We start from the raw sequence: 23,067 nt of genomic DNA, 5'->3' as shown, positions 1-23,067 counted from the left end.
TGAACCTGCTAGACAGACTAGCTGTATGAACATCTATCATACATAATATGTGGAAATGAAATCCCTGCAGGCTGAGACTCATAACAGAGTAAAGTAAGGGACTAGGCAGTGAACTGCTCCTTATTTGTTAAGTTACTGTCTATCTCATGAGCAAAAACTGTGTGGCTTTCTCTTTGGATGTGTCTATCCTCAACCATTTACCACGGTAGTCTTAAAGGAGGTATCTGATAGTTCCTTGTAAATGGAATAAACATCAAAGTGCTGGAAGACTAACACATAGGTCCCATATTTCAAAGAGAACTGAGGCACTTACCCTGCTGCCAGTTAGTGCAAAATATGAACAGATGCATCCAGGGCTACAGAAATGAATGTAGGGATGGAATATCAATCATCATGGTATCCGCATTTTTTTAAAATTATACCAGACTCAATCCTGTTTTTATAACTTTCCTTATATGGAATTAACAGAACTGGCTTACTGGCAGATCTCAAAATGGGGATTTACCAGGTAACAGGGCTGCTTCTAGCAGGACCCTCTGTTACTCATGAATTGGTGTAATGTTATTCAGTATTCTTGTTGGTAAAAAAAATGGTAATACAAATCTTCGCTGATCTAGCTTACAAATGATACAAGGACTACAGAAAGCAGTAAATAATGAGATGTTATTTCTATAGAATGACATGGCTTGTAGAATAGTCACAGGCACACAAAGAACCAAAATTTTGTTCCACCTTGCATTTGGCTGGATTTGGGCAGGGAAAAGGACACAAACTATGCTTACAATCTGGGAGGTTGATTGGGAAGCAGAGCCACTCCACCATGTCTAGACTCACTAGATTTGGAGAGACCAAAAAACACATCAGACTCTCATTCAGCCTGATTTCACTTTGCATCACCTGGCCAGACAAAAACCACTAAATGAGACTTTGTTGGAAAGTTATTAGGTACAAGCTTGGAAATAAGGTTCACAAGAAGAAATACAAGCTTAACTTTTTTCACTTGATTTCAAAAACTGGATATTCATTTGCAGTGTACTGTGTGTGAATGTCTTACTGCCCACCTTGTTAACGTCCTTTAGAAGTCTGTGGCTGAAAGGTGAAGGTTATCTCAGTTTCCATACTCCAAGTTAGGTGGGCCTGCCTGGAAAAACAGGATGCCTCAACCCAAAAAGCAACTGAGCATCTTTCGGTAGGGAAGGTGGGAGAAGTTTCTGGAGTTCACTTTGAAGCAGGCAGCCCTAAATTGCAATGGCTCAGAGGAACAGAGAGTGGACAGATGGGCAAGCCAGGGAAAAAATTCTGTTATGGTGCTAACTGTGGAGAAGAAGTACAGGTTGGTGTGGTACAGGCTCTGACATTCAAGGTCCCCTCCCCTCCAGCAGTCCCTTTGCCTCTTACCTACAGTCACTTGCACGTGTTTCAAGCTGCAACCGCAGGACTTGTGTTCACAGCACCGTGCCGTGCCATCAGAGTAATGCTCTATCCCGAATCTGTCTTTGCCTCCATTTTGGCACGCGTCAGCTTTTGGTGTTTTCATTTTCTGGAGTAATCCCACCCGTGAAAAGGAGTTTCCTTCTTTGCTGTCAGTGACTTTCATCTCTGCCTGCCCTGCCTGTGTAACTCCGGGGCTGGGGCACAGGTCCCATGCGAATACTCCGGTTGGGCATTATCTGGAGAGAAGCACTGGCATGGTTAAAAGATAATCCACATGGATCCACAGCTAACTATTGGAAAGAGTGGGAGCTATCGAACCACATTTCTTCTACAACAGGACTTTAGGGTCTTATTGGTTACTTACTCCTTCGATCTTTGTTAATCACCAGCCTGAAGGGAACTGCTAATGCAGTCACATGGGAGATTGAAGAAGTCATGTCGGGCTTCATGCAATGAGGTACACACATCAGCTACATCTTCTGTGAAAAGCATCGTTGCTATCTTTCACAGTTTCCTGGGGAGACCTCATAGTCCCACAGACACTGGGCCCCCGATAACTCGTTTACTTTGGCATATTTACATCAGCACAGAGCAAGCACAGTGTGGCAGATGGTCACCTGTGGGAAATGCTTAAAGCAACTCAGAACTTGTTGCCTGATTTAATGTTTTCCAGATGACAAAGTCAGGTCTAAATTGACACCAGAATCATTGAAAGCCTCTCTCAGCACCATTGTTTCCTTGATTCTCCCAATCTTTTAAAAAACAGAGCTATTTTCCAGCTCTCCAAATGATAGATGTGTGTACACATCCCTCAGGTCTTACCAAGATAATCAGATGAGTCTTGTGACTTGGATGTGTTTCAATTAGACATGATTTGAGAGCAGCCTGTGGAGATGTTTGCTTTCAGATACTGTGCAAGATTTTTCACATCGGGGAGAGTTTCAGTGCAGAAAACGCGGTTGCCATGGCACATAGTCCCAGTTAGCACAAACGCGCTGGGGTATTCCCCGCGCCGCCCCTGCCCCCTGCCCAGCTATCTACTGCTCCAACGAGCTGAAGGGGAAACTCCAGAGTGTGGATGATACCTCTCTGATAAAATTATTACCATTTCTTTGTGAATATGTGAATTGAGGAAAAATGCACGCATTTTATCCGTGCATCAGTCCCAGGGAATGAGAGAGAAAGTTGTGGCAGCGTAAGGAGATGATCTCTCTGTCTTGCTTCCTGCATGAGGCCCATGCTCTTTCTTCTGCTGCTGCTCACAGTGTGGTGGGAAGTCCTGAGCTTCCAGCCCTTTCAAGTCTGTGGCACATACTTCTCATGAAAACTGTCTCATGTCTGCAAAATCAAATCATTTCAGGAAAAAGTAGAAGGCTGTGTGAAAAGCAGGCCCTATGCTGGCAGAGCTGCATTTTGGAGAAAGCAAATGAGCTGGTGAAGAGCAAGACTGCTGCAGGGATGGGAAGGAGGCACTGCAGGACACCGCTGACAAGCAGTGGCACATGGTGGAGGGGTCACCCACATGTCCTGTCACCTCAAACAGGCAGACCAGTCCCCCAGACAGCTCCCTTGCCCTAGCACATGGAGGCAGTGGGGCTGCTCTCTTACCTTCTCCACTGAAGAGTCCTATTTCAGAGTGTCCCACAGACTTTGGAGACCTGGGACTCTGTTGGAGGCAAATGCTTGTTCCTCTTACCTTCCTCAGGTAGAGTTCAGAGACATCTTTACCTCCCTAGCCTGGACAATAATTTGAAAGCAAAAGCTGAGGAAGAGAAGTGGCTTTTCTAAGTCCCCTGAATTCAATCCTGCCAGAAAATTAAGACAAGCAGGTCCCATAGAGCCATCAGGTCTGCATGGTACACTGGCTCCAGGGCTCTGGGCTACTTTCCCCGTCATGCTCTGCACACCTTGTTGTGTGCACAGTGCAACTGCATTGCGACAGATCAGATGTGCCTAGCAGCACATCCATGCAGGCTGACATTCTTCTGTGGGTCTATGGAAGACACTAGGGAGCAATTAGAGAGCTATATAGGGCAGCTGGAAAGGCAGGTCTAGGTGCACATAGATTGGGTCTAAACTATAGCCCACAGATGTACTTCCAAGCTCAATGTGCACACTGGAACCGCTCTGACTTTAAGCCTTTGGGACACCCACATGTGTTCTATTGTTTCTTCCACCAGTTGCATAAAATGTATGGTTTGTTTGCTCCCATCTTCAGGACCCCACATTGCACAACACTGGTTGGATTTGTCCAGAGTATACCTGGTAAACTGGTGGTTTAGACCAGAAATCAGGAAGAGGGCAGAAAACACACCAAAAAAGCATAGGCTTTAAGACAATATTCGAAGTATTCATATTCTTATGGAGCAGATCATCTTGAGTGCCATCACATGGCATGTACAGGACAACCAGGTGATCAGGCCCAGTCAGCATGGGTTTATGAAAGGCAGGTCGTGCTTGACCAACCTGATCTCCTTCTATGACAAGATGACCCGCTTAGTGGATGAGGGAAAGGCTGTGGATGTTCTTTACCTGGACTTCAGTAAAGACTTTGACACCGTTTTCTACAGCATTCTCCTGGAGAAACTGACTGCTCATGGTTTGGATGGGCGTACTGTTTGCTGGGTAAAAAACTGGCTGGATGGCTGGGCCCAAAGACTGGTGGTGAATGGAGTAAAACCCAGTTGGTGCCGGTCACAAGTGGTGTTCCCCAGGGCTCAGTACTGGGGCCGGTCCTGCTCAATATCTTTATCAACGATCTGGACGAGGGGATCGAGTGCTCCCTCAGTAAGTTTGCAGAGGACACCAAGCTGGGCGGGAGCGTTGATCTGCTGGAGGGCAGGAAGGCTCTGCAGAGGGACCTGGACAGGCTGGATCGATGGGCCGAGGCCAACTGTATGAGGTTCAACAAGGCCAAGTGCCAGGTCCTGCACTTCGGCCACAACAACCCCAGGCAACGCTGCAGGCTTGGGGAAGAGTGGCTGGAAAGCTGCCCGGAGGAAAAGGACCTGGGGGTGCTGGTTGACAGCCAGCTGAACATGAGCCGGCAGTGTGCCCAGGTGGCCAGGAAGGCCAACGGCATCCTGGCCTGTATCAGCAATGGTGTGGCCAGCAGGAGCAGGGAGGTGATCGTGCCCCTGTACTCAGCACTGGTGAGGCCGCACCTCGAATCCTGTGTTCAGTTCTGGGCCCCTCACTCCAAGAAGGACATGGAGGTGCTGGAGCGTGTCCATCCAACGAAGCTGGTGAAGGGCCTGGAGCACAAGTCTTATGAGGAGCGGCTGAGGGAACTGGGGTTGTTTAGTCTGGAGAAGAGGAGGCTGAGGGGAGACCTCATCGCGCTCTACAACTACCTGAAAGGAGGTTGTAGCGAGGTGGGTGTTGGTCTCTTCTGCCAAGTAACAGCGACAGGACGAGAGGAAATGGTCTCAAGTTGCGCCAAGGGAGGTTTAGATTGGGCATTAGGAGAAATTTTTTCACGGAAAGGGTTGTCAAGCCTTGGAACAGGCTGCCCAGGGAAGTGGTTGAGTCACCATCCCTGGAAGTATTTAAAAGATGTGTAGATGTGGCACTTAGGGACATGGTTTAGTACGACTTGGCAGTGTTAGGTTACCAGTTGGACCTCATGATCTTAAAGGTCTTTTCCAACCTAAATGATTCTGTGATTCTATTCTAAGTTTATGATATGGCTGTTCTAATAGCAAGGACCAGAAGCTGATGTCCTTATTACTTATTAGTCCTATGTTCCCGAGTTCTTCCCTCTCTGAGCCAGTGATAAATGTCTCATTAATAACCAGGGCAGCAAAATAAAAACAACTCTGAAAAATCCTAGTTTGTATGTCTTCCAACCACACGGTTTCAAAATATTCTAGTTAATCTGACTTAAAAGAAATCCGGTAGTTCTGACTGAAAGAAGGATCTCTGTTACAACTCTGCTTTTCATCTTGCAAAAAAAAGAAAAAGCTGTCTGTATTCACTCACTCTGCATAAAATTTTACGAGTTCAAGAGTACAGTTCTGATGGAAATTTAAATGATTAAATTTCATTTAAACAGCATTCCCTTTTAGTAACACTTTGGCTCCCAGCCTACAAAAGACAAGGTCCCCTTTTTTCCCAAATCTTTATCTCTCCAATTATATCTGGAGTCATGTGATTCTGATGAGATCCCACATCATCTACTGAGAGTAAAATCATTGTATTTGTCTAAAAAAAGATATAACCCTCAAGGGATCCCAGCCTAGACAAGGCTGAGGACTGCAACACAACTTCAGTAAAATAAAGTACGCTACTAGGGAAAATACAGGTTAATGAGTTCACTCAAACTGAGTTGTATCAGGTTAATTACAAGTGAAATATTCCACTTTTGATTAAACTGATCCCAGACAGAGTATTTATTTGAATTTTTTCTAATGAAAAATCAAGTATTAATCTGCAAAATCAACATTTTCCAGTTGACCCTCTTGATTTTTCTGGACCGATATTTTTTCTGGAAAATAAACAAGTTCAAAATTACACTAAAATATGCCTTGAACTATGAAAAAAATTGATTTCTTTCACTCTGACAGCTGTCATTTATAGCTGCTGCCCATCAACATTTCTCTTACTTCCAAGTAACATGAACATTTGTTCAATTTCTCAACCTCTGGTGTGATAACTCACAATCTTTCTCCCTTTTGGGGTTGTTTTTAAATCTGAATGCTATAGTACTGTTCTCTTGCAACAAACTCAAACTCGCAAAACTTTCTACCTTTTAAAGTGGAAAAGCTTAAAGCTTTCCAGTTTTTCATTTCAGGCACTGATAAAATACACATATTCCTGTACACTGTTTTTTAAGAAAAAAAAAAAAAGCTCAAAGCTCAAAAGCTCAAAAAAAAAAAAGCTCAAAGCTGAGCTTTCTTCAGTAGAAACTACTGAGGAGCTGGAAAACATTGGACCTGCAGTGCTGCAGGAGCTTCCACAGCTGCAGAGCCGTGAAATGGGTAAAGTCTCAATGAGCCTGTCTGAGGAAAAGCTGTGCACGCTCCCGGGAAGCTGAACCCTGGGGACTTTAATAGCCAGGGAATTTCTCCTCCCTTGTCTGTTTGCTGCTGGTGTCCTTCCCAGTTGAGGCCAGGCACGTATTCAAGATGCAGGTGCACACACACACATGCACACACACACATGTACAAGCATGCATGACACTAATGTGGCTGGCCACACAGACCAACCCAAAGAGAGCTGTGCCTTTACCAGCACCCACAGAAACAACATCACTCCCATCAGCAAGCTCGCGCCTCTTCCTCCTTTTCGGCTGAGCAGGCTTGAAGATCACTAGTGAAACATGCACACCCCTTCCCTCTGTAGATGCACAAGCACATCACACTAATGGTCCCTCAGATATTATCGTGGGCTCTAAGTCTGTTATCCATACCAAGACCTCAAGACCCTTACCTAGCCACCAGCTCAAACCTTGGGTCTTTCCAGATATGTCTCCTCCCACTCTCGGGCTGGTTCAGTTTGAAGTTCCCTAGCGAATTACAAATACACACACACATGCACATATGCAGGATTAGATTAATTAATTAGGATTAATTAAAGGAAAACACACACAAATTTTGGGCTTTCCAGGTGCTGGTATCCAGACCTACAGGCCCCTGTGACCCATGCCCCCTTTTTGGGAAGCCCAGCAGAGACCCAACTGAGCCCGTGCAGAGCCAGCCTGGTTATGAGGGAATGCTCTTGCAAGGACTTGCACAGATGATGTTTCTACCTCACCCTTGGGAAGCCATAGAAGAAGCCAGTACCAAGTGCTTTTCTCTTATTGATGTTGAGGTGGTCAATCAGCCCTCTCTCCTCCGCCTCCAGCAGCTCTCTGACACTGTTGAGCTCCAGAGAGCTTCACATGCACTATACGTGGCCACTGCTCCTGCATGGAAGCAGAGAGCATTCAAGCCAGGTCACACCTCTTCTTTTTATGTGAGTTATGTGCAGGAGAGGTCACTCCTTGGCCTTGTCCTCTGTCAGAATCGCTGCTGCAACTGGGTGAAGGCAGGAGTATCAGAGGGATGAATCCTAGACACTGTTCTTGTTGCATCTCTAAACAGCCTTTTCTGTACTCTCTAAAGACTCTCCAGGAGCCTGGTTATGAGGAGAAGATGCATCTGGAAAAGGGCAGCACAGCAGGATAAACTCTGCCAAGTCTAAAATTAAACTTAAGAGGGCTTAAGAGATCAGTTATACAAGATACCCAAAAATAACTTAGAATAAATCCTAAAAGGAACAGTGAAAGCACTGCTGACATCTTCAGTTCTCAGTGAGATGCATGTCTGCATGTTGAAGTATGAATGTGGTCTATAAATACCACCAGTGGTTACCATTGAAAATGGAGGGGAGGTGTCCAGTACCCCAGGAACAGGGACAACGAAGGGAAGTGTTCTTCATCAGAAGAACCTTTAGCAGTAAACCAGGCATAATCCAGATGCCAGCCACTGAAGGTGAAGTGACCTCCCTCCAGGCTTTTCTCTGTCGCCAGCCTACAATCATTCTTTGTGCTATGGCTCTAAAAGGCCTTTTTCTGGACCCTCCAGCATTTTCTGTCTGTATTATCTAAACTGGAGGGCTCAGCCACAGCCAGGTCTCCTGGGAGAGATGGTGTTCTGGGCAAGCTGATTTGAGGGAGGATGAGGATGAACATTCCTCCAAATAGCCTGTGGTCACACTCTACATCTGTCCCGCAGACAAGGCACCTATAGCCAAACGCGATGGTACCATTCGCTTCCTCCGTACCCAGGAATCTCAGCAAGGCTTTGTACCTTACCCTGTGTCTGAAAGGCTTACCGTGTTTCTCCAGCTCTCAGAGCAGCCTGTGCAGTTTCTGTAGCAGCAAATGCCATTCCCCTTTGGCTGTCCTGGGATAACGTGCTAGAGAGTCAGGTATTTGTTAAAGTTTCCAGTAATATGGCTTTAGATTCACTGCAACCATAGGTGAGAAATGACTCAGTGCTAGCCAGTTAGCTTGAAGTCAGGTTAAGATAAAACTGCAATAAAAGTAATAGCTTACATCTGAAAAAAACCCCCACAAAAACCAAACCCACACCACAGATCCATATGGCTAGAATCCTGCTTGATCTGCTTATATCAAGCCCAAATCTAAGGGTCGCTCTCCCTATATTCCCTTGATTTTATGTCAATGCATTCCTGCCACACCTCATGGTCTAAAACTCAGTCTCTGGTTGAGAATGATTCCTACTTACAGCAAGTATCTTTTATAGTCCACCTATTTATCCTGGTTTCTTGGTCTGGGGCCTAAAGTACACCACGTGTGAAAAGAAGTTGAGGGAGATGGGCTTGTTCATGTCCCTACAAATAGAGGAAGGATGACTACAAAGATGACATTGCAGCTAAAGAAGTTCAGGTTGGGCATAAGGAAACACTTCTCCAGAAGGGTGGCGCAGCCCCGGGACCAGAGTGGGGGAGCAACTCCATCACTGGAGTCACTAAAGCGTGGGTATCATCATCCTTGCAGTATTCCAAGATTTGGCTGGGCAAAGTCACAGCTGAGCTGATGAGGCATTAGTGATAGTCCTGCTCTGAACAGGAGGCTGGACAACAGACCTGCAGGGTCCTGTCAACACAGCGCTTCTGGGATGCTGTGATTTCTGTGATCCACCCGGTGTCTTTCAGTCTGTCTGCCCCAAAACTTAATAACTTACTCATCTGACATTCCTTCGGCTCAGATATGGACTGCCCTACCTGCCTCTTTGGGAACAGAGATGGTGCTTTGATAAGTCAAGTGCACTTCCTTTTCTTGACTGTCCTCTTGCCAGTGCCTGGATTCACAGAGTAGAAGTCTTTCCCTATGCCATGGAGATATTGAAAGGTTCATTTCAATGTCAGGTCAACCTTTTCTTTTATAGCAACTTATACAGAGACAAACAGACTGCAGACTATGTACACAGCATTTTTTAGCATATTTAGCATAGGTTTAAAACTGCAAAAAATAAATAAATATGGTAATAATAGCATTATAATAATAGATTGTAATTTCAGCACAGCTATCATTTGAATGGTTACGTTTATCTCAATCCTGCCAACAAAGACACCAGAAAGATTAACATTTTATATTGGTTTGTACATATAATTAATTACAACTAAGAAAAAATTACACAGTGACTTCAACATCACTACAGCATTTCACTGTTTATTCTTTTTTAATGGCTCACATTTCCTAAATCAGTCTTTTGACTGTGCAATTAAAACTGAGCAAAACTAATAAAAAAACCTCCTCCTGAAGCTGCCTTTGCATCAATTAAAGCCTTAAAGGGCAAAATGGATTCTTCTCCATTACCTCTGGCAGGCATGCTGTGCTCTGATTCCTCGAGGCAGGCAGGCTATTGGTCACCTTGGAACATCACATATTGAAGGGAACACATACACTTGGTGTACCTAGAGCAGAAGAATTATTTTATAATCTCTGATTGCCTGAAGAAGTAAAAAGAAAGGTCAAAACATCCACCCTTACGACACATTTCCTGCTCAGAAGCAATATGCTTCTCAAGAATGCCTGCAAAAACGGAGGTGGAGTCCTAAACAGAGAAAATTTAATTTACAATGATAAATGGATGCAGCAGCCACAAAGCAGAGGGAGTGGCACAGGTCATAGCAAGGCATTTGCCTGCTTTTTTAACAGTTTTTTTTAAATGCTATGCAGTTGCTTAGCTTGCTTTGTGCTTCAGGTTTTGTCTGTCCTAGTCACATGTGTCGTATCTGCCTACTGAGACATCTGTGCCCACGGCAATGCTTCCTGGCACTGGGAGGTTCGGTGAGACCCTGGTGGGGCGCAGGCATTGTCCTGACGATGAGGAGGAGGAGGGCAAAAGTGTGGGTGAAAGAGGCCTGTGTCCTCCCAATGCTACTCCATCTGGAGTGCAACACTCTTCCCGGCCTTGGAAGAGAGCATCGCTGACCCAACAGGGACCCAACCATCAGAGAAAACTACTTTCTTCACTAACTGTATTTCACACTCCTGAAATCCTGTATCCTGTATCCCAAGGGAGAGCCCGGCCGTGTGAGCATAGCGGTTTTGGTCCAGGCTGGAGGCCCCGGTGAATGTCTGCTCTCTGGTGAGACAACCTCCTGGTCCTTAGAGCCTCAGGTGGGAGCGGTGGCAGAAACACCACTCAGAAAGAGGAGGCAGAGGAAAACCAATCAACTTCTGTCTCCTAAAATAATCCTTTTCTTTTAAAGGTGAAAAATGTCGGAGTTTTATTGACCTTGCCCCGGCTTCTGAAAAAGGTAAGACAATACAGTCAAGGCTTCTTCCCATTTTACAAATTGCATCAGTATTGTTTCTTGTCGTACTTCAGCGCCAGGGGAAACATGACTTCCTAAGCACACGAGGACCTACGTGTCATCCAGGTGACATAGATGTAGGTGAAACAAATGCCAAGGGTTTAAGACAGCTGTTTACTCGGTTTATGCAGATCTGTCGTTTCTCTGATGCATTTTCTCTTCATTCAGCTGAATTTTTTTCAAGAAAACAAAGATTTATATTGTAACCAGACATTTCCCTTCCTCTAGTGAGGAAGGACATGCTACACGGTTTCCTCAGGCATGAAGACTTTTATGGTTAGAGAACTGCAGTCACAGTACCAAAGGTCTCTCTGTGAGACGGAATCGTGTAGATGCTTGTTTGTTTGATTTACCCTCGGAAAAAAATATATTCAAGTGCACAGGAAGAGGCAGGCTGCAAAGGTTTGCTTTACCCTGATACTGGAGTCGTAAATTCTCAACAGCAATTTAACCCATATTTCAAAATAGTATTTATCATGAAAAATATGGTAGAGTTCAATTAACAACCCGGGCAGCCGAGCCCGTCCCGCTCCCTGCTCAAGACAGAGCGCTCTGCCCACAGCTGAAGAGGTGCGCGAGCCACGCAGTGTCCTTCACGCTAACAATGGGCTTCTGCAGCATCCAAAGGAGAGATGAAAATTCATGTTGGTGCAAAGAAGCGGTATATTTTGTTAGATCACTTAGACAATCACAAAACCTTTCAGGCATACGGTACCTTCATCGGGTCTGACAGAGAGGCAGTAAGCGGTGTAAGGAACAATTGTGCTGTGTTTGCCTGAGTTGCTGATCAGCTGGACAAATTGAAAGAGAAGGGCAATTACCATTAATAAAGCAGTGGGGTATTTCAGTGAGAGAGATAGTAACAGAGACAGTCTGTGAAATTCATTGTGAGTAAACCTAAATAAATTATGCACATAAGGGAAGAACAATCCTGGGATTACTGCCACTAACGGGCTCTGAGCTGAATCTTACACACACAAATGGGACCTTGGGGCATAACTGTTCTTATGAAACCACTAGCTCAATACTCAGCAGCAGTCAAAAAGCAAACTGTCTGTTAGAAAGCATTAGGAAAGGACTTGAGAACAGAGCAGAGACTATCCTGGTGCATGAGGACTGTATACATCTGAGCTGTTTGACTTATATAAAATATAGTGTGGTATTTTGTCCTTTTTAGTCCAGCTCACAGAATGGCAGCAAGGATAATCAGAGTTCTGGAAGGTTCTGTACAAGGATGAGACTAAGACTCTCCAGCCCGAAGGAGAGGCATGTGAGAGGAGGTATGATGGACATTGATAAAGATGTCAGAGGAACTGAAAAGGCAACCTGGGGAATGGTAGTTCACTGCCTTTCCCAGTACAAGGACTGGTGAGCGTTGCATGACACCTTCAGGAGACAGACTCAAAACAAGCACAAAGTGTCTCATAAAGGCAATGGGAGGTTTTTGTGCTTTATCCATTTTCTGTGAAAGTTCATTACGGTGTATAATGCTTGGTTGCATCACCCACACGCTTTCCAAAATGGCATTTAGTGCTTTACTTTAAGTATTTCTTCTGGTTGTGTGAAATGCTCTCAGTAATTTTTTTTTTAATTGAATTTTAGAGTTGGTGCACGATGTCAATGTATATTTCTAGACTATTCTATTTTTCCGTTTTGAGGAAGGAAGGTTCTTTTGGTGTAGTGGTATAAAGAAACTTATAACTATTTCTGAAGTCTTGCCATGGAGTTGTAAGGTGTACTGACAGAAAGAGAGGGGAATACTCAGTCAGAGATGGAAAGTGCTGACCATCTGACTCATAAACAACTGTAGATCAAGTTGGACACCACAAGATAGTTAATCTGAATTTTTCACCATCAGTCTTGTGCTGTCCAGAGACACGTTCATCACATGTGAAGAGAAAATTTTGTGTCAACGATGCCCAACTTACTTTCACTGCAGAATTCAACTTCTTGACTTCTTTTCTTCTCTTTTCCAGATAGAAAGAACTTCCTACACCTTTAATTTCTTCATCCCCTCACTCAGCATTGACTCTAATGGTCATAGGCTTGTCAACTACTCAGTCACACCCAGTGCTGGGACAGATTCTTGATTCTTCTTCCAAGTAAATGAGATATGAGGAAATCGTTGAATATAAAAAGTGGAGCTCAGTTATACAAATATATTGTGGTTTTCACAGTCCACTGTGTAACTGGAAGTTTTTGGACTAAACTTATCTGCGCAATGAGACTTCAGCTTATTCAGTTTCTCTACACATTCTTAGCATCGCTTACCACTAAAATGTGGTTGTTCAAGGTTTCAATCATCTAAAATGTCTCCATGTGTATATGTTCTGCTACTGCAACTGAGCACTCAGGCTTTCTAAAGTTTTCTTTTCAGTTGGTTTTTCCTGATCCAAAGAAGACCTCTATCTAGCCAACTTCTGAGCTGTTGAAATACCTCTGAGCACATCATCTTCCGCTTTTAAGGCATGCTAAAAGGAAGCCTAAGAACAAACTTAGTCTAGTTGTGTAGCCAGTCTCTTCTAGAGTCCCTCACCAATTAACAGCAAATCAGTATAAAACCTCTGCGTGATATTTAAAACCTTCTTAGCATAGAAAAGCTAATCACTGAAACATTCACAGCAAAATAAACCATCAATGGTAAGGCCTAGCTACATTCTTACCACAAATCTTGCGTTCATAAATGAAAATGTTTCTTATTCTTACTGTAAAAAAGTAATAACTTAAGCTTGAGCTTCCTATCTTTAATCCATTTGTGCTGATCTCTAGTGTAGCTGGGTACTATATTTCTGATCAACTATTATACCCTTTCCATATATCGCACTAATGACATCTACTAAAAGGAGGCAGCAAAATTTGGGGCAAACAGACCCACAGTATGGTATAAATAAGCATTTCCAACCCACACTAGGAGAGCTCTTCCCTGCGTTTAAGGCAGCTGCCAACAATCTGTCAGAACCTTGTAAGCCTAACATTGAATTTATTAGCTATTGCTGGTTGTTAGTGCCAAATCTGCTTAACAAAATCAGCTTGGTGATGGTAGATAATAACTAGAAAAAAAAACATTTTCTGTGCCCACAAATATTTCTTATGACAGTTTCCATTCACTATCAATAAAGGATGATAGGGCAATAGCTGGTTATCTTGGCCAGGACTTTTAATGGGCTCTCACAGAGCAGACGTGGTTGGGTCCCATGAAGTGTGCTGTTCTCTATATATCATTACAGATGTGACTAGTAAGATAGCAAGTATTTCCAAAAGGAGTTGGAAGGAAACCACCACGGTAGGCTGGACCTGATCTTTCAGTTCTGGATTGCTCCTGGGCTCTTCTCCACAAAACTTAATCTAAGTTTTGTTCCTGCTGGGTACTTTGATGTCTGAAGGAGAAAAGGGTAACCCATTTAGTGAGGGACACTTATGCATTACACCACAAAGTACACTCAGTTTTCAGCTACTTCGTCCATTTTTGACTGCAGCTTGCAGCCTTTCCTCTCCCTTTGGGCTGTTGAAAACCTTGCTAAATCAGCTTTCTGTCAAGCTCCTGCTGCAGTGCCCATCCAGATCACTCTGGCTGGGACACACTCCACCACCCTCCTCCTCTCATCACACCTTTTGGTGCACCTTCTAGCTCCCCTTTCCCATTGCTTCAAATCTGTGCCCAAGAGGACTTCCAAGAGGCCTTGGAGGATACATTCACAAGGAAGAGACCAAAAGGTCTGGAAACCGTGGCACCACAAGGGAAAGCAAAAGGTAGCAATATGTCCCATCAAATGATCCGATAAATGACTTCACTGACTAGCATGACACCACACCTATATACATGTACATGTCAGCCTCTCCCCCTGCCTAGAACTGTGTGGGGATTCGAACTCCTGCATCCTTCTATAAATGCATAAATGTCAGCTGTCAACCACAGTGACACAGAGAGCCGGTGGATGAGGAGTCACGACCAGCCGAACTCCTTGCATAAGTGAAGGCTGGGATATATACAGTGGAAATCAGTTGGAAGCAGCATTTGTCCTGGAAGAACTTTGCTGGGGAAGAGCAAGGGCTTGCAGGGAATGTGGTGCCCCCAGGAGTTTTCGGGATGGTGTCCACTCAGGCATGTCCACCTGCTGTGCCTGGTCAGAGGTGCTCTGGGCTGAGAAGTCCTCTTGGGAAGTTGCTTCAGGAACAGGCTCAAAGGTCAGCATTGGCTCAAAGTTTAGAGATGGCCACACCAACATAGGACAGGATTCATAGGACAAACTCCTTACAGGTGTGGTACAATCTGGTCCAAGTTACTACTGTGTTCCGTAGGACCCCACTTGCTTCAGCTGTGATATCTGTGGAATAACACCCACAATGAATGGCAAAGCAGCGGGTCATCAGCAACTGCCTATATTGCATTGCTTCCTACTAATTTATAGAGAAATTCACATGCATAAAATAAACAAGACTCTTTAGAGACCATGGAGGTTGAGGCAAGGCAAAACCTTGCAGAAGGAAACTGCTCATTGCTAGTGAGCATTTAACAGTCCAAAATGTTACAGGGGACTTTTAAAATTAGAGACTGTACTGGCAGAGGTAGGAGATGCCTTCTGCATGTCCTCTACACAGCTCATGATGATGCATCCTGTAGAGATGAAACAATAAAAATTCTGTATTGTTTAAAAAGTAGCTGGCAAAACTAAGATAGCACATGGCAAACAGCAAATAAACAAATAAAATCTCACCTAAACACAGCACGGAAAAAGAGAAAGCTGAGCCAAATATATACATGCTTCTAAGCCAGCACCACAACAACAATTAATGAGAAGAGAAACTAGATGCCTGATTTTAATGGATACTGACATAATAGGTGTACCAGAAATTTGATGGGAGAAAGATAATTAGTGGGACAATAACGTCTTGATACTGATTACACTGAAAGACAAAGCAGATGTCATGTACTAAAGCTGAATCAGAATAACAAGGTAATGTCATTAATGAGCAACACAATCTCTATGGATGGATTCCATGCTCAGATAAAAATTACAGAATTATATTAGTGATCACCCATTAGGGCGGCTTGCAGGAGCAGGGTTAAACTTGGTATCAAGAAGATATAAGGACAGAAAACAAAACAGGAGGAGTAAACTTCAAAACTATGCACAGACTGAGAAAACGTCACGCTTGGTATGATGTAGAGACTAAAACTTCATGAGCACGGAGAAATTAGTTGGGAAACTTGCAACTCTTCACTTATTCCTGAGTGGTGCAGGGAACTTGGTTCAAAATGTTAGTAAGAGTTGCCTTGTATCTGTGACTAACATAGACAAATTCAGCATCGTTGCAAAAGCAATAGAAGTTTAAAAAACAGTTGTGAAGAAGGGAATGCAAGAAAAACAAGAGCTAATTAAAAGAAATTAAAAGGTTCAGCTAAAAGGACAAATGGAGTGTGAAAACTTTAAAGATACTAGATACACTACAGGCTTCTAAGCTAGTCAGAAATCTTTCTTTCTCAGTTGCTGAGTGACTGAAAATGGCAGATAATATTCAGTGTTGATAAATGCAAAGTGGTGAACATGAAGAGTAATCCTACCTTTACATATATAGTGATGGGTTCTGAATTAGCTTTTACCCCTCAGGATAGAGTTCTTGGAGCGATGACAGACACTTCTATGAAAACATTAATTCACTGCTCTGCAGAGATTAAGAAAAGATTAAAAGAAATATTAGGATCATTGTAGGAAATAAAGAACAAAACAAAAAAGTCACCATGCCACCACATGTATTCATGATGCACCCACCCGCAGCACTCTGTGTGCACCTCTCACCCCTCCCCTGCCAGCCCCAGCTCAAAAAAGTTATGATAAAATTTAAAGAGATAGAGAGGAGGGTTTGACGGTTATGGTCAAAGATAGGGAATACTTTTTTGTTTGAGAAGGACAACACAGAACACATTTCGGGCTGGAGAAGAGGCAAATGAAACTCGTAACAGCCAACTTAAAAGGCAAACCTCCTTTTTTGTGTACTGGGTAGCTGCCCCTAAGAAGAAGAAAAGGATAGATTTTCTAAAAGGACCACTTAGAGACTTGCATCCAGTGAAAAGAAATGTAACTGGGTCTCCCACAGGAATCGTACGCTTTCCAAAACAGTCCCCATTGTCTTCTTGAACATTCTGCTTACATTATTCTTAATGTATCTGCAATAAGGTATATACATACCCACACAGACAAGTACCTGTGCACTTGTATTAGGAGAGTTGTGATTAAGTATGCAGGAAAAAAACGTGTTACTAACATCTTATCTGTGTTTTCTTACACATCTATTATGAATCACTGAAGTTATTTTTAAAAGCTAATTAGATATACAAAGATGAAGCCATGCTTAAGAACAGAATTAAAGCTAAATTCCTAGTTCCTAAAAGGAAGCAACAGTCTTGCTTTTCACGCTGGTGATGCCAAAGGCATGGAGAACACTGATTCTCTGCTGTGGGGAATGCTAGCCACAAGGTCTGAACATAATTCGTTTCTCAGCCCAGAGCCGAGGATGGAAGCACACCACAGACCTTGCACTGTAGCTCCATTTAGCCCAAATATATTTATTAAGGCATATGGGATAGTCCTGCTTTAGAGTGTTTTTCATGGTCTTTTCCACTATATTACTCTACTGTTTTCACACCAGGAAAAAAAATATAGGCACAAAGATAATCCACAGTCCGCTCAGTGCCATACACGGGATTAAATCCAGAACCAAGCTCAATGTCAGAACCATCAAAAGTCGCAGAAAACACATCTTCATGCAGAAGAGCAGCATTTTATTTAGCTTACAGCTCCACCTCACCTTTCAAAATAAAGAAACCAATGAAGAACCAAAGCTAAACAGAATCAAAGCATTTCTTCTCTCACCTCAGCGGTTTCTGGTGACTGTGTTTATCATATGGCCTCTCGTGTTTTGCAAACTGCAGTCTCTTGTCTGGGTGCTGCCCTTTATCCATCTTGACTGTCTTAGTTGTTTTATGATAACAGATAGCTTTAGGTATCTCTGATGGCTTTTAGGATCATGAAGCTTACTTTGTTTTGGAGGAACGTCTCTCATAGCTTTGTGGTCTACTTCTCTCCTCCCAGTTTTTTTACAGTGCAGCACAAGAGGAGCAGGCAGATGGTCTGATATTATGAGACTGCATTAACCAACAGATGGGCTGACTGCTCAGAGCTGAGTCCCTATGCCAGCCACAACAGCATGCTCAATGTTTATTCCTTTCACCATTTTTTATTGATCACTCCAATATTTCTGGCTTGTAATTCCCGGTATTGGAGCAGCAGAGATGAGCAAATGACTAAAACCATCAGAATGCAACGGGAAGAGAAAGCGTGAGATTTACATGGCCCTTTTAAGCTTACTTTAATGCTTTTCCCACACAAGATGCACAACATTTCTCAGTGGGTACCCATTTGTGTATTTTTTCCTCTCTTTTCTCTTGCACTGAATGTGAAGAGGAGAGATTAAAGTGAGATCCAGGTGTCAGTTCCAACATAGCGGGTAAGTCTGGAAAAGCAGAGCAATGACAGCCAGAGACAAGGAACATAGGGACAGCAAATATAGACCAGGAGGAACAAAGCAGATGGGACCAAAAATGCAGAGAAAATGTCATTTTACATAGGTAAACAGAACATCTTAAAAATCAGTAGTGCAAGAAAACCAAACACCCATTAGGTCTACGGAGCACTCCCCATAAAAACCAGCACCTACTACGTGTTTTGCAGCTGCCAGTACGCTCGTGGCATCACGCTACTAGCTCTGGAATTGAGATAAAGAAATAACTAGATTTTCCCTGGTGTTGCAGACCATCGTGGGCGCCACAGGCTATGGATGGTCAGCGTTTTCCTGAGAACTAGATCAATAAGGAATAGGGAAGTGCAAGAGGACCATTAGGGTGACTCCTTCCACAGCAATCCCTGTGCCCTTTCCCAGGAGGGTGACAAGAAGGGCCTGCCCCCAATCTTTCAGTGACTAACAAGATATGGTTCTGGGTCCCTCACACACTGTTTAGGTCTAACACAGTACCTTACAGAGAGGACTTAGAGCTTCATCATCAAAAAGCAAACCAAGGAGAAGGAACCACTCCCATCTAGTACACAGGTGCTCTCCCCGCCATCTCCAATGCAAGTGTTACGTTCATAAAGCAGGACCTACAGACCTGAGCTGTCAAAGGCAAGTGAACACAACTTTTTGTTGCTGGTAACATGAACAACGGTGACAACTCCCCTATCTCCCTGGCTGCTGCATCATGCATGGAGAGCAAGAATAATAATGAAATATTTTTGCATAAAGAAGGAACAACACCTGCAACCGTGGCCTCCTCCATGCAAATTCACACCACCCAAACCCACGTTTTGCCCTCATACACGTCGGATGACATCTGTCTAGTTGACTGTCACAGCTCCTTGTGGTTTCCCTGTGTTGTTCAGCAGTGCAGGGATCGTGGGGACAGTGACTGTGAACCATGGGCTAACAGGAGCACTTTCTTCCTCAAGTGTCTGGGGCTAGCAGCAATGCCAATGAGGAGGTAAGAAGGATGCACACTCTCCAGGACAGTGTTGCTTGGACACGGATGTCTCTTCAGCTGCTCAACAATGCAGCACCCGTCTTGTCCTTTGAGTGCAGTGCTCTGGATTTCATCTCGGTCAGGTGTGATAATCTCAATAGTTATTTAGGAGCACACATTGCTCAGCTCCACTGTTTCTACGAACAGAGGCTTTTTGTCATACGATGAAGTGTGATGCAGAAAAAAACCCAAAGCCTCTACTTGCTCGTATCAGAATTTCTCAGCCAGATCAAGTTGAATTGACAGAGCAGTGACTTGAGATGATGTCTCATCGTAGCTCAGACAGACTCTGACTGTCAGAGCAGATGTGTAACACTGAGTTATGAGGCACCTGGCAAGTACAAACCTTTTCAAGATCTCTTTGGCTCTCTGCACCATTGTCCAGTCTGACTACTTGCTCAGGGACAGCGTGGCACAGTGTGGCCGTTCAAATGAGGCTGCTTTGGTCAGATCCTTGAACTCCCGGGCCAGGAGGGCAGTTCTGCTATTAGAAGGGCTGTAAGCAGCAACCACAGATCATCTTCAGCAGGGAGCAGAGACTGAGGCAGTAGGTGTTTTAGGGAGGATGAAATCCCACTGAGGCGTTCTGAATATGAGTTTACCCCAATTAGGAAGCTAATTTTCTGTTTGAAAGGGCCCTCAGAAATCAATACAGACTCTGGACTATTGCTTCTTGGCCACTGCTCAGGGAACGCTGGGGCTTTCAGCAGGCAGCCTCACATAGCTTGGCAGGTAATACATTCATTTATGGGGTTTTTTATGCTGGCATAATTTCCAAGCCACTAGCCAAAATGCATGACTAACATTTTCATGCCCACAATTCCTGCCTATGCTGCATATAACATTGTTAACATGACTCAGCAATCTCCTTCAGGGAGAGCAATATTATTTTCCCAGAAGAGATCCTTTATGAGCAAACAGCTCATGTTTATGTATTAAAAATGCTTTGAACTCTAACAGCAATTTCTCTGTTGGCCACCTCTTCAGTGTTGCCTTGAGAACATGTACTAATATTGGGTCTTTGACGGTCATTTTCATGACCTGACCAGCCCAGAGAAGCAGCCAAGAGGGGATTTCAATATCGTTATTTCATCTGGAGATAGGACCTCACATTCTGGCATCAGAAACTGTTGGCATACTGAGCTGGCACCGCAAATCAACTTTTCCAATTTGCCAACAAGTTTACAATCATACATATTTAGCATAAAACTCCATGGCTGCATGTGACTGTAGGTGGTAGGAGGTATAGATGTGTATTTTGACTCTCTAGAACTGGTTTGTTGGCTGTATTAATCTCAGAAGCACAACAGTAATTGAAATTATGGAACTTTGCGGTTCCAGAAACAAATGCAGCAAATGCAGCAAATGCTTCTTTATTATCCTCCACATAGTCTCATTCAGATGGTAACCAAGTTCTTGTTATTTCAGTCCGAATTGGTAACGGATCTGAGAATGGCTTTAATAACGCAGTAGAAGACAACTAAGAATCATCTTTGCATGTTGTGGGGAAAGAGCACAGAAGCGCGTGTCAGTAATTTCTTGACATTCTTGAGGTCGGTTTAACCAGAGTGCTCTCACAGAGAAATTGGAGTCAGCAACTGTTGCTTTTTTGTGACAGGAAATTGCAGTGGATTTGAACAAAGAAAACTTGATGTTTCGATACTTATTTTCGCTCAGGGTATTGTGAATGGTCCTTAGTTTTTCTTACTCCGAAGGGAAAAGGCCAGATGCAAACCAACAGAATAACCTATGACAACAGCAGCAGTTAACCCAGTTTCACATTTACACTTCTTAACTTAGATACCAAACAGTCAAAATCAGCTCAAAACTCCTGGAAGTCATTAATCACACCATTCTTTGGATTCCTTAATCAGGAATTCACTGAAATGTGGTATGATGCCTCGAGTTCTTCTAAGCAGAATTTCTATGACTTTTTTCAGAATTCCTATTTCAAAGGAAAGTCAGCATTGGAGATTCCTGACTCAGAGTGCTCCTTGGTGAGAGGTAATAGCGTGTTCATTTACAGTGCCTTCCCTGGTGATCAGGACTGACTTGAAATACACTCAAGTTTTGAGCCCTGAGACTCACTGCAGGCTGAGGTAAAGCTTCTTTACCTCACTGTCAGAAAAATACTCAGTTTGTTTCATTCATTCAGAATTGTCTGCAACATTATTTTGTTAACACGTCTTTGGCAGATGCACTTAACATGATCACCAGCTTTGCCGTATCTATGAATCTGCCTTCAAAATGTTGATGCTGCCCTCCACTGTCTGACAGAAATGCAAGGGACTGATCTTGTGAGATGGTTCACGATGTACTTGAGTTCCTAAAATTTCAGCGATCGTGTGGGTAACAGTTATCTTTTCAGTCACAATGAAGAGCATGTTCACTTCACTTGGGGTTGCTGGAAGATGAATTTCCTTGGCGTGTAGCAATACTGATTCAGTGCTAAGTCCATGAGGAGATGGCACTGATGCTTTTCACCATGAACTCCACAGAGAAGACAATCTGGTAGCACATTGTTGAGGAAATAACAATAGCTCAGAGACACGAAGAAGCTCAGTAATGTCCTGGCTAGTTTACTGACCTTCTTGTGAAATCAGAATCTCTGGACAACAACAGAAGCACAGATGAAAAATGTGCTTTCAGCAGGGCTGTGTTTTCACATTTTAGGCAAAGCAACTTGTCTTGAGATTAGATGATACGAAGGTGGTATGATTCCTTCTGAGGAAGGAGTCCTATCATGTAAGTTGACTTAAGTGAAATTTTTCAGTGACTCCCAGCTTTGCCATCTCAAGTTCCAGGTGAGCAGCTCAGCCCAGGCCCTGTACTTCCAGCTTTCGCTTCGCAAGGAAGTTGTCCTGAAGATGGTGACCCCTTTACCTTCAGGAACAGCTCCACAGTCTGTGGTGTTCAGCTTCAGAACAATCCCACCTGTGACATACAGCATAATATCTGTGGGGCAGGAGCAAAGGTCCGAAGTGGCCCACAGTACACAAAAGTAACTCTGTCATTGTCAGGAACACTGCCGAGGACGTGATAGACTGGTTGGTGTAGAAGCACCAGGGTAAAAAACGGCAGGATAAGGCCTGTTAGAATAGCAGGTGTTGATGGTACCGAGATTAGTGGGTCACCAAGATCCTAGTGCTCGTCTACCTGCAGCTTCTCAGACACCAGGTTGGGGGATACAGGACAACAAGTAAATCACAATGTGTAACAGAGACGTGACAGAACAGCAAGACAGATCACTGTCAGCTCCTAGCCAGGACAAAAATGAGCATGCAAACCTAGCACATTTTTGCTAACCTACAAAAAGCCCAGAAGACATGAGGAGGACTTGACAGCCAGCATCCTCTATATTATTTCAGGGAATTCTGGAAAGATTGACTGAGTGCATGTGTCTTGGTATGCTGGATGGACTCCTTGCACATACTTGTGCTTGTGAGTGTGTACGGAAGTGCAAGTGAAATCAGTTTTGATTTAGTTTTGTTTTAAAGTAATAGGCTCTCCTTTCCTAGGAGGTCTCCCATTGCCTCCACAACGTCACAGCATTATTTCCTACAAGGTGAGCAGGGATGGCACAGCGTCTGACAAATGCTGCACGTGGTGAGGAGGAGGCAGGTCAGAACCTGAAATCTTTCTGCATTACCAAGGAACGTCCTTGGCATGACAGGCGCGTCCCAGCTGAGCTCTGTACACAAACCCACAGCACCTTCTCCGCACACGTAACA

The 23,067-nt window shown here is 43.8% G+C and overlaps 1 protein-coding gene across 1 annotated transcript in view; it reads left to right on the top strand.

Moving 5' to 3' along the window:
- The window catches only part of LOC142088983 (germ cell-specific gene 1-like protein), a 52,634-nt gene that overhangs the window by 8,148 nt on the left and 21,419 nt on the right, over positions 1–23,067 (top strand). Inside the window, exon 2 of the mRNA XM_075164859.1 lies at positions 10,660–10,707. Within this exon, the coding sequence (XP_075020960.1) occupies positions 10,660–10,707 (48 nt within the window). The remainder of the gene's footprint in view (positions 1–10,659; positions 10,708–23,067) is intronic.

Source organism: Calonectris borealis, chromosome 16, assembly GCF_964195595.1.
Source record: "Calonectris borealis chromosome 16, bCalBor7.hap1.2, whole genome shotgun sequence".
In the NCBI taxonomy this organism is placed as follows: Eukaryota; Metazoa; Chordata; class Aves; order Procellariiformes; family Procellariidae; genus Calonectris; species Calonectris borealis.
Note: the sequence above shows the minus strand (reverse complement) of the source record. Positions and strands in the feature narration are given on the sequence as shown.